General features: G+C 42.0%; 1 protein-coding gene across 24 annotated transcripts in view; it reads right to left on the reverse strand.

Moving 5' to 3' along the window:
* The window catches only part of LOC135486577 (multiple PDZ domain protein-like), a 242,447-nt gene that overhangs the window by 109,769 nt on the left and 114,299 nt on the right, over nt 1-18,379 (reverse strand). For 22 of the 24 annotated variants that reach the window (XM_064769471.1, XM_064769486.1, XM_064769484.1 and 19 more), the window contains 6 exons: nt 17,223-17,343; nt 16,800-16,823; nt 14,685-14,773; nt 14,190-14,325; nt 13,868-13,972; nt 3,246-3,325 (listed from right to left, as the gene is read on the reverse strand). In XM_064769471.1, the coding sequence (XP_064625541.1) occupies nt 3,246-3,325; nt 13,868-13,972; nt 14,190-14,325; nt 14,685-14,773; nt 16,800-16,823; nt 17,223-17,343 (555 nt within the window). The remainder of the gene's footprint in view (nt 1-3,245; nt 3,326-13,867; nt 13,973-14,189; nt 14,326-14,684; nt 14,774-16,799; nt 16,824-17,222; nt 17,344-18,379) is intronic. The other 2 variants (XM_064769472.1, XM_064769464.1) reach the window with 1 other exon arrangement.

The following is an 18,379-nucleotide window of genomic DNA, read 5'->3' on the forward strand; positions in this document are numbered from 1 at the left end:
GAGATTGAACGGGATACCAAGATCTCGCATCTGCCTATTTAATTAACTTCAAGTGATTAGATTAGGAGCGCATTTCAATCTGAGTGGTTGTATGGTGCCGTAATGTCAGGGGAAAAAAATCAGGAATGTAAAGCATGATTATTATTTTCTCTCAGAATGGTACGGAGAAGAAATAGGCTGAAATGCACAATTTATCTATACAATAAGAGAGGAAGTCCGATTCTGTGATGAACTCCATCTAGAGATTGAGCGTGCGTAGGCGGTGACAGTCCATACCAACATAGAGCCTGTGGGTTGCACTAGGTTTTAAGCGAAAAAAAAATGTGCAGAATCTTGACTTTAAGGGGTCACAATAAGGGTTTTAAGTTCTGATCACCGAATTCTTCCAACAGCGCAGCATGGGATGACACCAATTTGCATGCAGAGGCCAGATGGCAGCACTGTGGAATTTTGAACTAGAGATTGAAAACAGCGACAGCAATTTGGTAACTATCTGTGAGTGGATAGAACTGCCAGTGAGGTTTTAGGCATGTGAAATTGAAGAAATTTACATGTAAAATGTGCTTTTGACAAGGAAATCCTTTGTTGAGCTGCACATTCTATTTTTAGACATAGGGAAGCCCACTGGATAATCCTGACACCTGGCTGTAGGAGGTTGGAACTAATAGTCTCGCACACAGGTAAGTACCTTAAGAAGTGCACTGTTGTTGCCTTCATATCAATCCAGTGTGCAAGGCTTTTTGTTCCTCTGCAAACACATGGTTGCTTTGTAAAACTCGAACAATAGGTAGGAAAATGACATGAATTAGCACACTGATGTGCTGTTGTGCTGTGCAGGCGTGTGGCAGGCATTGTGCTGCTTTATGCTGCTTTTGCAAGTTAGGAAGAAGTGCTGGATAGATTGTTTTGTGTGGGCCAAAATGAAAATGAAAATGCTAGGGCCTACCATCAATCATGTGATGTCCATGGCCGTAACATCATGGATGATATGCATGTTTGTTAGGGCTAGGCTTATAAATGTGTACTGTGTAGTTGTTATCAGTATAGCGGTGCCGGTGGTCATTAATAGGGCTGCTTCTGTGGATTGGCAAGTTAAGTTAAGCCAGCCAGCCAGAGGCAGAGCTGGATAGGCCCTACTACATGTAGCCTACATCCTAATTTCTGTGCCTGGGATGGGGTAAATGTGGTGTAATCATGATGGGTACATCTTAACTGTGACCTGTGGAAGTTAACACTGTCAACCAGATCAATCACGAAGTCATCAGCGCATTCCCAGGCCAAGAACTTAAATACACCGCCATCAATAAGACGCTCACAACAGAAGAAGCAGTCCACTTCCCGACAGAATTCCTTGATTCTTTGGATATACCAGGACTCCCACCACACACCCTACGGCTAAAAAAAGGTTGCCCAGTGATCATTCTTCGTTCTCTCAACCCGCCGCATATCACAAACGGAACACGCTGCACGATCTTCAAAACATACCCAAACGTCCTAGAGGTCACAATCCTAAACGGCCCATCTTCAGGAGAAAATGCCTTCATACCCCGAATTCCACTGGTACCATCAGACAGCGACCTGCCATTTAAATTCCAAAGGCTACAGTTCCCGATGCGCCCATGCTTTGCGATGACAATAAACAAGGCCCAAGGCCAAACATTCCAGTCCATAGGCATTGACTTACAAGAAGATGTATTCTCACATGGGATGTTATATGTGGCTCTCTCTAGAGTTGGATCCGCTACTGGACTCACCCTGCACACACCCAGATGTGCAACTAGAAATGTTGTCTTTCACGAAGTACTACAAAGCACATCGAACACATAAACAACAACCCGGACTTGCCACCCTCCACAGACCCACCCATCGGGTGGGTATTTTGCTAGTATTGTATATTACATGTAGATGCACAGCATGCTTGAAAAATCTCATAACCAGATATATAGAAAATTCTTCTTGTTGGAAGACTCCAGCATAACACAGTTTTTCCAAAATTTTGGAAAACTTTCTACTTTCCCAGGACAGGCCACCTCGGCAAATTGGAAGGCCTGCCTGATTCTCGACAAGCTGGGGAATTGATTCTCCCGGGTGATGTTGTATTAAAGCATTGGTGTTCAAGATGACAATACAATACAGATTTCCACCGAAATGCTTTCCATACTGAATGTTGGGCAAGACATCAAATCAGAAACGATCAAACATCTCATTTAGTTCCGGAGTGCACATAATCAAACAAGACATTCTCAGAGTTATTGGATCTCCAAGCAATTTTGTAACCTCTTAAGTGCACTCCAAACTGACTCTAGTTTCAATAATGCAGAAAATTGCTGTTTTTCAAGTTTTCAAATTTCCTTGTATAAACAGAAACTATTGGCACTGATGTGGACTAGTCCAAATCAAAAGTGGATTACATGTATCTATCAAGCAAGATCTACCTTGGCTCTAACTTTTACATTCACTCTGACCTTTGCTGGTGATTTCTACTGGTGCAAACATATTTCACCCCAATTTTCGACTGACAAAATCAAACACGGGAAAATTTCACATCTCCGCGAGGGCTTCTCCATAAATGATATAAAGCTCAAAGTATTATTTACCGTTCAATTTCAGCACCACATCAATATATTGTCCAAATCTGTTCACACATTTTTTTTCATTTCGTGGCAAATTTCATTGATTATGGATAGAAGCCTTCCACCTGCGATTCAACCTCAAAGGCAAAGATCTCTACTAAATTTTTATTGCACACGTAAAGAAACTGGAACTCCGCACAGAAAAAAAGTCAGGCGTGAATACGGCTTTGACAGTGTTTGATGCAACTGTAGAATATATGGCTTTCAGTATGAAAAGCAATTATGCAAAGCTTAGCACACCCTAATATAGCATTTAACGCAATTTGAGATGATGGAAGCGCTATAAACTTGGCATTTAGAAACCTTATGATGGTGGCAAAGGAGAAGCCAGATCAGACTTCAAAGTGAAGTTTGCTTGAGCAATATAATGCCCCTCCATTTTCAACCCCTCAGTCAGTATCAAAGCAATTGATGCATTGAGTCATTACTATGGAATTCCCACATGTGAATATGTGTATGTTGTCCACATACCAATCGCCATGCTGACATGGCAGGTCGCAGCAAATGAAATTGCTAGTTTGCAAATTAAGCGCTTTAACAGGTGTTTAAACAGCGGTGGATCGCAGGGGGTGCACTTTGTCCAGAACAAGGAGGGTATAAACCTGTACTTACCACAATATCGTATTCATCGCCGATGATCTCCTGCCACTTGGCCTTGAGGGAAAGTTCAAGGTCAAGGTCGAGGTCACCACCTAAAAAGACAGATTGTGAAGATTTTTTCAATGAAATTTAATATCCAAGAGCGAGATTTGAATCTTTGAGAAAAATTTTGAGGCTATTTTTTTCAATCTGAAAATAAAAGACGAGCTGAAAAAATAAAGTTTGAGTACTTATAAGGGAGGTTACAAAAATGGAGTTGTTGCATCCCACTAAATTGTGCTGCGGATAAACCTCAGCATTGGTACACTACAGTCAGATGTTGACGGAAAATTGGCAAACCTTTTCTGCTGCAGCCAACTTCTATAAGATGCCATGTATTGGAGCAGGTCGTTTCTGTACAAAAGTGCTCTGTCGATTACTTTTATGTCAGCTTGTTTGTTGTTATAGTCCCTTCAACATGACAAGTCATATCATAGTCCCTTATGTCTAATCTGCTTTGTTCATTTCACCATCCATCAGCCATCATGACACTTCTGTCTGATACTATTATAATAATCACACCTTGCAGCGCACATCAGCCAACATCGATTTACATAAGCTGACAATCACTTATTAAATGAACAATAATCTTCTTCATTTTCTGAACCATTTGCTCTGCACTTGGAGACCGATTCAGAGGATGACATTTCAGGTGGGGGGGGGGGGGGTCTAGTTACATTGTCCAAATAGGATTCGTAAAGTGCCAGGCAAGTGAGCAATTCAAATGGCACCAACCTGTAACTATAGTAAAACCGGTTGGTAAAACCAGTAGTCGCTGGGTTTGACATTGATTGCAGGTCACTCATTCTTGTTGCTGTTACCTACAATGACCACCGCAAACCAGCTTTTATTGTCAAATGCGATTTGAATCTAAATCGCAGATAGTAGCAATCTAAACCATACACTCACAGTGCACTTAAGACATAAGTTTTTTTAGATATGGGAAGCGAATGACGTAAACTACCAAATTCTCACAGAATTTAATTTGTCATGTTTGTTTGTGATCAACAACATCAAATAACATGGACCAAGTTACTACCAATTTGCTACATCGACATGCTATCACCCCAGGAAAAACCTCTCCGAATAATTTGTAGATCCACAAGTCGTTACTTCTCGATGATTGTATTCGAGGCGTCATTTCCCTGACGACCCCAATATCAGGTGATCAACGAAGGTAATCTTCTCCCAGCTATTACCAATTTGAGCCACATCCACACTATTTCCGGCTCACCAAGGTGCATGATGGATGGCCATTTCAACACGGCTGATGTGGTTACCAATTTAAAAGATTGGATCTTGACAGTTTCCAGCACAGGAATTTCTTACTGGTTTAGATCTTCAACAAGTCAAGTCTCGAAATGTCACAAAGTGATACCAGAGTTTGACTTGACCCTGGAATGTTTGATTGGTTTAAAACCTTGACCAGCTGCCACGGAGGACCCATTATCATTGATAGGACATGGAAGGACATCTTTCAGCGGATTCATCCTCCCGACATTATTAAGCATATGCCGGGAAGGGCATCCTACCAAGGATTCCTACACCTGACAACACTCAGTCATGCAGGGAAGGGATCCTACAGCGGATATCTACAGCTGCCAACACTCAGTCATGTAGGCAAGGGCATCCTACAGCAGATTCCTACAGCTGACAACACTCAGTCATGTAGGCAAGGGCATCCTACAGCGGATTCCTACAGCTGACAACACTCAGTCATGTAGGCAAGGGCAACCTACAGCAAATTCCTACAGCTGAAAACACTCAGTCATGTAGGCAAGGGCAACCTACAGCAAATTCCTACAGCTGACAACACTCAGTCATGTAGGCAAGGGCATCCTACAGCGGATATCTACAGCTGACAACACTCAGTCATGTAGGCAAGGGCATCCTACAGCAGACAACACACAGTCATGTAGGCAAGGGCATCCTACAGCAGATTCCTACAGCTGACAACACACAGTCATGTAGGCAAGGGCATCCTACAGCGGATGTCTACAACTAACAACACTCAGTCATGTAGGCAAGGGCATCCTACAGCAGATTCCCACAGCTGACAACACACAGTCATGTAGGCAAGGGCAACCTACCGATGATTCCTACAGCTGACAACACTCAGTCATGTAGGCAAGGGCAACATCCTAAAGGGGATTCCTACAGCTGACAACACTCAGTCATGTAGGCAAGGGCATCCTACAGCAGACAACACACAGTCATGTAGGCAAGGGCCTCCTACAGCAGACAACACACAGTCATGTAGGCAAGGGCATCCTGCAGCGGATGTCTTCAACTGACAACACTCAGTCATGTAGGCAAGGGCATCCTACAGCAGATTCCTACAGCTGACAACACTCAGTCATGTAGGCAAGGCATCCTACAGATGATTCCTACAGCTGACAACACTCAGTCATGTAGGCAAGGGCAACATCCTAAAGGGGATTCCTACATCTGACAACACTCAGTCATGTAGGCAAGGGCATCATCCTACAGTGGATATCTACAGCTGACAACACTCAGTCATGTAGGCAAGGGCATCATCCTACAGTGGATATCTACAGCTGACAACACTCAGTCATGTAGGCAAGGGCATCCTACAGCGGATATCTACAGCTGACAACACTCAGTCATGTAGGCAAGGGCATCCTACAGCGGACATCTACAGCTGACAACACTCAGTCATGTAGGCAAGGGCAACATCCTAAAGGGGATTCCTACAGCTGACAACACTCAGTCATGTAGGCAAGGGCATCCTACAGCGGATATCTATAGGTGACAACACTCAGTCATGTAGGCAAGGGCATCATACAACGGATATCTATAGCTGACAACACTCAGTCATGTAGGCAAGGGCATCCTACAGCAGATTCCTACAGCTGACAACACACAGTCATGTAGGCAAGGGCATCCTATAGCGGATGTCTACAACTGACAACACTCAGTCATGTAGGCAAGGGCATCCTACAGCAGATTCCTACAGCTGACAACACTCAGTCATGTAGGCAAGGGCATCCTACAGATGATTCCTACAGCTGACAACACTCAGTCATGTAGGCAAGGGCATCCTACAGCGGATTCCTACAGCTGACAACACTCAGTCATGTAGGCAAGGTCATCCGACAGCAGATTCCTACACCTGACAACACTCAGTCATGTAGGCAAGGGCATCATACAGCGGATATCTACAGCTGACAACACTCAGTCATGTAGGCAAGGGCAACATCCTAAAGGGGATTCCTACAGCTGACAACACTCAGTCATGTAGGCAAGGGCATACTACAGCGGATATCTACAGCTGACAACACTCAGTCATGTAGGCAAGGGCATCCTACAGCAGATTCCTACAGCTGACAACACTCAGTCATGTAGGCAAGGGCAACCTACAGCAGATTCCTACAGCTGACAACACTCAGTCATGTAGGCAAGGGCATCCTACAGCAGATTCCTACAGCTGATAACACTCAGTCATGTAGACAAGGGCAACCTACAGCAGATTCCTACAGCTGACAACACTCAGTCATGTAGGCAAGGGCAACCTACAGCGGATATCTACAGCTGACAACACTCAGTCATGTAGGCAAGGGCATCCTACAGCGGATATCTACAGCTGACAACACTCAGTCATGTAGGCAAGGGCAACATCCTAAAGGGGATTCCTACAGCTGACAACACTCAGTCATGTAGGCGAGGGGAATCATCCTACAGTGGATATCTACAGCTGACAACACTCAGTCATGTAGGCAAGGGCATCCTACAGCGGATATCTACAGCTGACAACACTCAGTCATGTAGGCAAGGTCATCCTACAGCAGATTCCTACAGCTGACAACACTCAGTCATGCAGGCAAGGTCATCCTACAGCGGATTCCTACAGCTGACAACACACAGTCATGTAGGCAAGGGCATCCTACAGCAGATTCCTACAGCTGACAACACTCAGTCATGCAGGCAAGGTCATCCTACAGTGGATTCCTACAGCTGACAACACTCAGTCATGTAGGCAAGGGCATCCCACAGTAGATTCCTACACCTGACAACACTCAGTCATGTAGGCAAGGGCATCCTACAGCGGATTCCTACAGCTGACAACACACAGTCATGCAAGCAAGGGCACCTTACAGCCGATTCCTACTACTGACAACGCTTTTAGCAAGTCGGAGGCACTAGCCATGACACCACCCAGCTCACCACCTCCTTACAGAGTTAATATCTCATTCGATATTATAGCTGGAGGGCATGATATGAATAATCTAATCTGATACATTGCCTAGTGATATGTGATGGAGATCACCAATCCTTCAGTGATTTGATTGAATATTTTCATCATATAATCTGGATGCAGGATACTTGCCATCCAAACAAGGTGGATGAGTAAGTTGACCGCTGGTTGTTCACAAACCCATGCAAAGAACTCAAGTTGTCCAAAAAATCTGATGCCACTAGTCTCATTACTGCCTGATCAATTATGTATAAATTACCAATAAAATCTCGTATTATCTCTGCAGCATGGTATCAAAGTGGACACACAAGGTTCGTTAATCATTTAAGATGATAATCAATGGCCAGCATCTCTTAATTGATCGATGCCCATTCCTCGAGATTATGCACAGGGATGAATAAGAAAATCAGCGGATCAGTGTTTTAATGTAATTGGAGATGCTGATGTCTTTTATAGATTTGACCGATATCATCTTTAAAGCGGCCACCATGATACTGTATGACAGGTGAAAAAAAAATTTAGAAACCCCATTCGAGTTGAGCTTTGCAAATGGTTCTGTTTTGCAACTATTTTTGTAATCAAAATGCATAATTCATTTCTTTAAACGAGTCTGCTTTATGCATACATGTAGCATGCCACTGGGACATTTTTAAAATGTGCCTGAGCAGATGAAATCTTGCCAAATCATGTCTTGCACTTAACTGATTAAACTGTTGAGGATTTGTATGAGCGCATAGTTTTATACTCCTTGAGACATTGGTTTTGGTGGCAAAATATCGGTGTTGCGGGAAGTTTAATGGGATGTGGTAATAAATTGTGCCTCATTTTGTGCATCCCCATGCCTAAGTTTTTACCTCGAATGCTACATCAAATATAGAAGCCGATGAACCTGATATAATTTGTAACTGGCAAGAATTGGCTAATGAATTTAAGGCTTGTTTATAAAATATATCAGGCTCACAGACTCCAAATCTTCTCCTGTAACCCTGATTCTGTGGTAAAAATTCATTCATGGTTTGAGACTTCTCTTGCCCAATGTAGACAAATTTCAAGGACTCCAAAGCTTCTTCTGCATGCCCGATTCACTGTTAATGGAACATGGATTGTCTTGTCCAATGCCGACATCACACATTTTTTGATACAATGATGCTCGACAGGTCATCAGGAGAGACCCTCTCCCCGGCATCGTCTACGCACACATTAAGATCACCAAGTATGCGTGTTTGCCATCCCTTCATGATTCTGAATCTGCCTCGTGGGCTCGGTGACCTGATCATGTCAGTTTTTGAGGATTAGCCAAGATCGAAACAGACACTTGAGCAAGCCTATTCTGATAAGATGCATCCAAGATCCTGAGACCTGTTCTCCTCCTTGATAATTGCCTTAACTATGGCAGTAATCTATCTAATGCCAATTATGAAAGCACAACAGATTCTCCCTAAACCAATTAGTGGGAAAAGATTGGGCTTGAGACCATGCTGTTATGGATGGTGGTTGGATTAACCGCTAAAAAAATATCAGCACTGATCGCTTTTTGATCGAAATTATCCCCGACAGCAATCTCTTATCCTTTGACGAGAGAGTCAAGCAAAAACCATCGATATAAGATGAAGATGGCGCCGCAAGCAAATAGAGGACTTTTAACCGATTCCTACAACATAAGCCAATATTCTCTGATGCATTGCTGGCATACACCATCAGAAACGCGTCACTTTAACTCAACATGCTCAAGGAATGATGGTTTGGTCGGCTTGGGTAGAGAGGATTAGCCTGTTTGGCGTGACAGAAGAATCTGGAGGACAAAGCCGCATGGTGGTTTTCGTGTGGGAGGATGCCGTCGAAATAAACATTATTCAGAGCTGCATGAACGAGGAGAACTTTTGGTGCAACCCTTTCAACAGAAATCATAAGGTGCTGCTGTGGGTTTCTTGGAGCGCCAAGTCAAAGAATGAAGGGGGCGCCAAAAAAAGGCTACAAAGAATTGTACCCTTTTTGAGCTTTTGAAAAATCTTGAAGACTTTTCAGCCAACACAGATAAGCACCCCATTGAGATTTAGAAGGAAACTTTTCAACAAACTCAAAAACCTGTACCCCATTGGTTTACTGAATTTGAAAATTTTAAGTTATGTTAATACGTGAATATCAATTGCAACGATGCCAATGTTTCAGCAAATTTGTGTGCATAACAACTGCACTACGGCATTGTACATTGTCTGCAGTTCTTTCATCCTGAGCAACAAGTATACCAGTTGTGTAAGAATGTATGTTGCTTTCTCCCTTCTCGTTGCAACCCTCTTGGTACAATCAATCATGTTTATTGGGCCAATTTCATTGAGCATGAGATGTGATATTGGCAAACGTGTTACCAATGACAAGCAGTTTCCACTGTGGGATCTTCAAAAGCCTCTCTTTTACATTACACAACAACAACAGCAGCAACAGCAACAGCAAACGCAGCAGCAGCAGCAGCAGCAGCAACAGCAACAACAATAACAACAACAACAACAACTTACAATCACATTCCATCGAGCTATCCCCTTTTTCTAACTCCATATTCTCGAGAGTCCCCATGGTGAAGAATAATCCAACAATCTAAAGCGAGCTAATCACAAAAGGTCATACCCTCTCCATCCATAACATACAGTCACTTATAACCAGATCAATATCGGAGAAGAATTTAATTTTGAACTCCTTTATATCCTAAAATTAGATCTTCACTCTCGAACAGTCTTAAAAGAATATTTCAGACCAATCTCTAGCATTCTGACTCTGGCATGACTGACTCCCAAGATGCCCTAGGAAATATAAATCAATCAGGAGACGATAATATAAGTGAGTCTTCGACGGTGCGTCCGTCCGTATTCTGGGATGTAATTTGTTTTTCTACTGCATGGCAAGCTAAGACGGAAGAGCGCGTCGACGGGACCGTTCAGTGGATCATATTATGCACAGGACGTGTCAGTTGTTCATATTGGTGAGAATATTATGGCTGTAGTGGGTTTGTTATTACCTATGACAACATCATGTACAATATTTTTTTGTTCGTCTTTTACAGAAAGATTGTTTGCTCGCAATGGTGTAGTGGCCCTATGAATCTTCTAGGGGGGCAATCACTCTTCTACCTTTCAGGAAGAAGAAAATCTGTTTGAGAACAGAGAATTAACAGCTTTCAGGGCTGCATAAACATTTCTTTCAGGGCAGTATATGGAGGGGGAGGCAGGAGGGGTAGCTGCCCCCACCCAGATATTGCGAAAAAGTTTGGTTTTTTTTGCAGATTTGGGCTGTTTTGGTACTACAAATGGTGTTCTTCCCAATCAAACATATGGCCGAACTTCTCCTGATAATGAAGTTTCTCCTGTAGGTTTCTCCCTGGGAAGCTTTTCCCTTAATACTGAAAGCATCCCAAACAATGCGTATTGCATGACCACTGCTTGGCATCGTGACATGGCATAAGTCTTCCTTCTGACAACTGTATACAACTTCAGTGCACATCAGCCAAGGCAAGAGATGGGAATCCTCACTGCTGGAATCCCTAAAACTCCAAACATCAATCCAATTAACTAATGCATCTAGATGGAACACCAGAAGGAGACACAGTCATTAAATTCTACTCCGTATATTTCTTTAGGTTTTGTTGTTTTTAGTCTGGATCAAAGCAGCCAAGATGTAGAGAATGCCAGGAGTTGTGGGTTCAGATCTTTGCTCATTAGAGTTTGAAGGTTACGTGACATGCATGACAGCAACTCATCTACGCAACCATAACTGCTTCTAAGTCGGGTGAATTATAGGATACGCTCATTGAGGAAACACCCATAAAACTGCTTCTCAGTTGGGAGGATTATAGAATAGGTTCAGTCGGAAAGTACATTGTACCCATACCAGCATTGCTTCTCAGTTGAGAGGATTATAGAATAGGTTTACTCTGAAAATATCATGTCACAATCAAAGACCTTTAAAATCCTATATTGATATAGCAACAGTGGCACTGTGTCGAAGTCTTGGACCACCACTGCCACAAGAGAATTAAAATTCTACATTACAAAGGTTTTTTAACAGTTATGTCTAAAGACCTCTGTGACACATTGTAGCTGAAATTCACCTCTGTATGCCCTCTTCACACGCACCTCAGCAACCACCTCACATCACCCACGCGATCCAATCAATCACAGCAATAAATACTAGAAGTCACCTCAGAGTCAGAATTATGATTTATTGCCACCGGAAGGGAAAAATAATTACATCGTAATTGACATCCGCTAGTTCCTTTATTCTGGGACTATCTGACTCGTCATCATCACAGAAGAAGCTTCATGGCCTATTGGTTAAAGGGAACTGAAACCGCCAAGCCAGTTCGTATGACCTCGTTTTCATTTCCCGCGTATCGGGTGATCAGAACGAGGCATGAATGAAACATGGCGCCTATCTGTCAATTATTGAGTGATGTCACTACTATGGAATTTACTACGAAAACTCATGAATGAAAGATCGCATGACTCACGTGATTCTCACATGATTCTCAATAATAACAAATTGAACTGCGCATGCTCGGGCACTGGGGGGCGGAGCTACAAATCTGAACTCGAATAGGAAGTTGGAAGTTTGACTTTCTCGGGCGGTGAAAGTCGAAAAGTTGAATAAATCGCTCGGCGGTTCCAGTTCCCTTTAACAGAGCTGGCTGCCATGCAATAGGTGATCAGCTAAAAATTGAATACACTTAGATATATGCATTTGTATGGACAATTCCTGGTTATTCTATCAACGACCTGTTCATCATTTCTCGTTACAGGGAGAGGTACTACTAGATAACTTCCCTGTCCAAAACCAACCACAAAAACCAAAACTAGGCCAGATCATCAAATTGGCATAAATCATGATCTGGGTACTGACATCCGTGAGGAAGGGCAGGTCAATCAGGTTGAAACTTCCATTACCGGTAATAGTTCTAATCAAACACCCGTCATCACAGCAAGAACCCATCACGTTGATGAGACAGAGACGGGAAGACATGGTATCATTCAGAACCGCCTATCCTTGAACTGTTAATATGATCTTATCTTAGAGGCTGATACTCCTAGCCAGTTAAGACAAAATTATCTGGGTTCAATCATCATCTCATCACTGAGACATGTAGTCCTCGACACTATAAAGCTAAAGATTGGTTGGCTGAACGCTTCAATTTCCTAACAAATGGGTATCTATGGTCATCCCTGAGGGGGAGAAGGTCAATCCAGTTGAAACTTCCATCAACTGCAATAGTTCTAATCATATACCCCGACATCACAGCATGGCCCCATCTTTCTGATGAGAAAGGGATGGCTAGACAAGGGCCATCACAGCATGCACTTCACAAGATTGATCTAGAATAAGGGGAGGACTACCTCTGAAGGCAAATGACATTAGAAATCTTCAATATCCGGCACATTTCCGAGTCTCAGAAATTTGAAATTGCTCTGCACCAGCCCAGGACCTAAATTCAACTAACAGCTGTCACTGGTTTGGTTTTCTATCAGTCTTCTGTTCTCCTAAACAGATTTTCAAGAAGGCTCAAAGGTCATGCAAAATTCACTTTAATTTCCATCCTACAGCGATAGCATTCAAAACGCTCTCAATACTAACCATAATGGCCACATAAATCGTTCTCTAATAGCCAATATTTCCCAAAAGGTATAGCGCTAATTTTGTTAGCAGAAAATATGGTCTTAGGCCATTAATCTGCTGTAATTAGCTTCACATTAACGTGATACCTGTGATGAGTAATTAAGCTTCTAATTGACTTATCCTCATTAACGAAAGAGGCTGCAGACACATAAATCTTGGGTAACAGACCATAAGATGAGCACTATACACACACACACACACGCACACACAACAATACATTCATCCCTTGCGTCCCGAGAGATCATGTTGCCATCTATAAGGATGGGAGTCAACTGGTATCAGATAGCTTCTCTTGTACATTTCACTACCAGCTGAGGATCCTGATATATCTTAGGCTATAGCACTGTTGGCTACCAGGCAATATGGCCCGAGCTTAATCAAGGGAAGAACCCAGGATTGTTCTTCTGGACGAACTGGCGTGGCTTTCGAGGAACTAAAATTCCAGGCTTTCACAGTCCTCTGGATGAGACTTAGAACTGAGGTTCCTTGTATCTGGTGTCTAGGACAGGGCAAGCCAGAGACCCAACAAAGTGAGAAACATGAGAAGCTTACGTCTGACTCTACTGCTGGCAGAAGACTCTAAGCAGTGGTTTGTGGGGCGACTATTTCAACCTCCAACAACACGCAATGTCAGGAGTCGGTGATGGCAATTGGTAAGTGCCCCATTAATTTGTCTAAAAGGAATCCACTATACAAAATCAAAGCGATGAATGATACTTACTGAAGTCTTCACCAGAGAGGAGGTCAATGTCATCAAGGTTCACGTTTCCGGCCGTTGCATCTAACTCATCATCGCCATTGAACGAGGGCGCCAGACTCGCTTGAGCTGAAAAGATAATAAACATACACCATTGTTCAGAATAGAAATTAGAGCAAAGTGCATTTCACAAGGAAGGCAACAATCTGATCACACAACTGATTCAAAAAGAATCTTTGTTTTAGATTTCATGACACTGATTGTAACGCATTGATCGAATAGCATGACATCACCAATCCGAGCGATCTCGAGTTTGACAATCTGACCAGTCTTCTTCAGGACTTACCTGTGTAATGCTGGAGCTGCTCATACTTGGGTCCCCGATGATACCGAGCGAGCTTGAGTTTGACGACCAGATCGGTCTTTTTGAGGACTTCGACTGCTTGGTGATTGGTAAACCCATCCAGGCTCTGATCATCAACCTGAGAAAAGAATTTAGAAGGTGACACCCCTTCATTTATCATGTTTTTGTGAAGAGATTCATGACAAAACACGTAAAATAATGCATAACATTAATGATGCTGCCATCTATCTATGAAGTTGTGGCTTCTCCATTTCCTTCGTACTTCCATCTCCAGGTTGCTTGGTAAACTAATCCTCTACTGGTAAAACTTATATTAGACACAACATATTTTTTCAGCACACGAGAAAAACATAACGATGAATAACCGAAGGCCGAAGTTTCATCTTTGAAACAAAATACCAGTATCAGCTATGATGAAAACAAAATGTTTAAAAAAATTTCTTTCGGCTTTGAAATCCGATAGGATGAAAAACATACCGCTATTATTTGGTCGTTGACGTTAATTTTCCCGTCGGTATCAGCTGCACTTCCTTCTGCGACGCTCTTCACGAAAATACCTGATAGTTCTGAAGGATGAAACAATAGAGGATTATAACAAGAGGCCCAAGGGCCTGGCGCTCAGCTGAAATATATGGTCATGGAAAGTACCCGATAGATCTCTTTCAACCTCAGTTTTGTCAATATATCAGGCAAACATACCGAAGTAAAAAGACTTTTAAATGGTGACAAATATGCCACTTATTAGTCAAATCTAAGTGCCTGAGCCAGGCTGACCTTGAAAAGTAGGTCAAATAGAAAGCCCATGTGATATCATGTAAAGGAGACTTATTGTACACCAACCATAAAATTGATGTCACTCTGGATACAGCAAAGGCTTTAAAATAGAAAAAAAAACCAAGATGGCCGCCCACCAAATTATTCAAAGAAGTAAAGAAAATGTATTTACAAGTGAAAAAAGTAAAAATTAAAAAAAAAAAAAATTGACCCGAAGTGGGATTGGAACCCACAACCTTCAGAGTCATACAAGAGCGGGAAATTCAAATCAAGCTTAAACTAGGTCAACACAGATTTTGGCTCAGTAACGCCAACTGGTAGTATCAATCAAAACTACTCTTAGTAGTTTCAAGACCTACATGCATGCGGTCCTTTTCAACTTTATTTCAAGCTTCTATCTGCTTGAATAAAGCGCCAAAAAATTGTTTTGTGATTTAGGCTTTTTGCCCCCTGGTGGCCAAACTGTTAATCCTGCCGGACCCACACTTGGTCTATTCAGGAGTCCTGAAGGGTCTAAATGGCTTATAGGGAAAATCTATCGCCTATCCGCCATAGTTTTGAAACGTGCCTGTTTAACGGACAGACAGACAGACAGACAGACAGACAGACAGACGGACATTCATTCTACCATTTACTCATATGAATAGCTCAGCTTGTCAGCTGAGCTAAAAAGGGTGGTCACAAATAATGAGACATATCCATCAACATTCAGGGCCGGGTTGTTCAAAAGCACAAAGGTCACGTTATCCTTAACGGTTATGCTAAGTATCCTTAAGGACGTTATATCTTCCAGTTAAAACCATTAAAAGAATCAGCCGAGAATAGAAAATTCTTCATCGGAGAAATAATGCCAAATCTGCTTCCAAGCAATTGGTATAAATACAACTTGTGTACAAATCAAGAAAAAACAATAATGAAAAGGCTCTCTCTCTCTCTCTCTGCCTGGCAGGTGATGCTGGCACCAATTTCCTCTAAGCAGGTGGTCAGTTTAATCAGGAAACAACAGGAAAACAGTTTATGACAACCCCGAACTGGGTTCTCAGTTAAGTTTTACTTTTGTACTTCTGTAGGAGATGATCGCTAGAAGGAGCAGGAATTCAAAAAGCTACCACCAGCTCCAGAGGACATGACACTGCGATACTCTTGACATTGAACATGTGATTAAATTGTAACGATTTCAATGAAATATGAGTCTACCTCTGAATACTAGAATATCTTTTATGTCATCTACTCAACCCATACACCACCAACCCCTAAGCAGTAAGTGAACATGAATTAAAAACCAATTACCGATTTGAATTACCATGAAAAAGAAACCTTAAAACTCAAGGACGGGAAATGCAATCTCTAATCAAAGCAAGGAACCAAGGGAGAGGGATTTTAAAACCATGCATCAAACTTGGTGATGTTGACAGTAACACAGAAAAATTAAAATTAAAATTAAAGTCAAAACCCTATCAAAAAGTTTATCGTGCAGAACTGCTCTACATTCCTTCTCACAAAACCTTTCTTTACCCGATTCTAACATGATTCTTATATAACAAGTGTCACTTTTTTAACTTCTTGTCTTTTTTCAGCCCAAAAAATAAACTACACTTATAGTGATCTTTTCTCGGTTGCTCTTGTCCAGGGGAAGCTAACAAATCCTTCTTTTCGGTGCACCAAATCAAAACTAGGCTACATGAGGAATTTAGCAAGCAATTTTAAAAACACCATGCATGAACGATAATTCTGTGGGTTTAGGCATATTTGCCTTGGTGAGGTGTTCCCATGCCAATATTTCACCTTGACGTACATTTCAAGGTCATCAAGTCTTACCATAATCAGGGTCTATGTCCAGATCTGAATGTGTTTCAATGGAAATACAGTTAAGTGAACCTTAAGCATCTACATCACAGACCTAGCAACTCAAGGGGAGTATGAAATATGTCATAGAAATTTGATAGAAAGAAATAAACACAATAAAATACTGCATGTGGGTCTGAAGGTTACCCTTCTTAAAGAAGAACAGTGATGGATAAGATGATTTTCTTTGTGTTCAACAAGATTCTGATCAGCTTTGCCAAGAAACATTGCCCCACCCCATCCCCAATCCGCCATAGTCACCTTTAATCAATCACACTGACCCATTGGTAGCTCTTCCAGGGTGCCTGCTATTGTAAAGCCAAGACTCTGCTGGTTGTCCTTGGCCAGCTCCACCCCAACCCACCATAGCCCACTTCAATCTTAACTCATACTGACCCGTTGGTAGCTCTCCCACGTAGCCTGCTATCGTGACCCCAAGACCCTGGTTGTCCTTGGTCAGCTCCACTTCGAAATATTCCACATCTGGGACATCACTCTCGACAGCATCTTCTGGAGGCTGGAAAGAGATACCAAAAGGATGAAAATTGGATCAACTTTGATTTAATGGACCAGTCTAGTGTGGGTGTTAACCTGCTGTTTCCTTTCCCAATGTTGCTGTTTATATATGGACTTTAAACCACAGAATTTCCATTGGTTGTTTTGCGATTAAAAAAAAAACAACATTTTCACAATGGACTGCAAAATTTCACTTGTATACCATTGCAATCCTAATTATTTCTTTCTTTTTAAATTAGGGTTGCTCATGAAAACAAAAGTCCATGAAAATTTGGCCACTTACTGTCGAATCATATTTACTGCAATTGAGAATTACTCCTATCTTAGCTTCCCCTTCTCATTGTCAATTTTATTAAGAAAACTTTCAACATTACACCATTTGCAATAGACCTACATGTACATATTGGTACTGATGAGATTATAGTAAGAAATTGACGTCTTTTTTAGTTCTTAATTGGACCCACGAAATGATTTATGGATGTACATGCACATGAAGATAAGCACACATCGTAAAAAAACAGAATACCAATAATGCAATTTGGAGTCAAAACCTGACACTTTAATGAATATTTTTTCTCAACTTGAATAAGGTGAATTGCGTGTCATGTCACGTTTCTACAGCACCTCACGAACGGCTCTATAGATTTAATTGAATCGATGTGACGGTGAATTTAATTAAGGATAAGTACTAGTTGTCCATCAAGAGATGCCATACATTCATAACAGCAGGTGTTTTTTTAACCATTGGGAATGTAGCATAACCTAGTAGGATGACTTCCATTTTATGGAGTAGATGCAACTCGTAAAAAAGTCAAAGTTTAGGTTTTGTAATCTTGATATTAACTACGCAGATGTCATCATCTTACATCACGATTAACCCTGGGTCTACCCCGAAGTCACCTCAGATGAGCTGGCCAATTACAACCTGGGCATTTCCGACTCGTAGCTGTTCCTTCACATGGGTTATGAGTAAGGGAAGTTTGACAGAGAGGCCTGCCTAGAATCTTACGCCAATTGTGGGGGTTTGAACAGCATTC

This window comes from Lineus longissimus, chromosome 4 (genome assembly GCF_910592395.1).
Source record: "Lineus longissimus chromosome 4, tnLinLong1.2, whole genome shotgun sequence".
Classification (NCBI taxonomy): Eukaryota; Metazoa; Nemertea; class Pilidiophora; order Heteronemertea; family Lineidae; genus Lineus; species Lineus longissimus.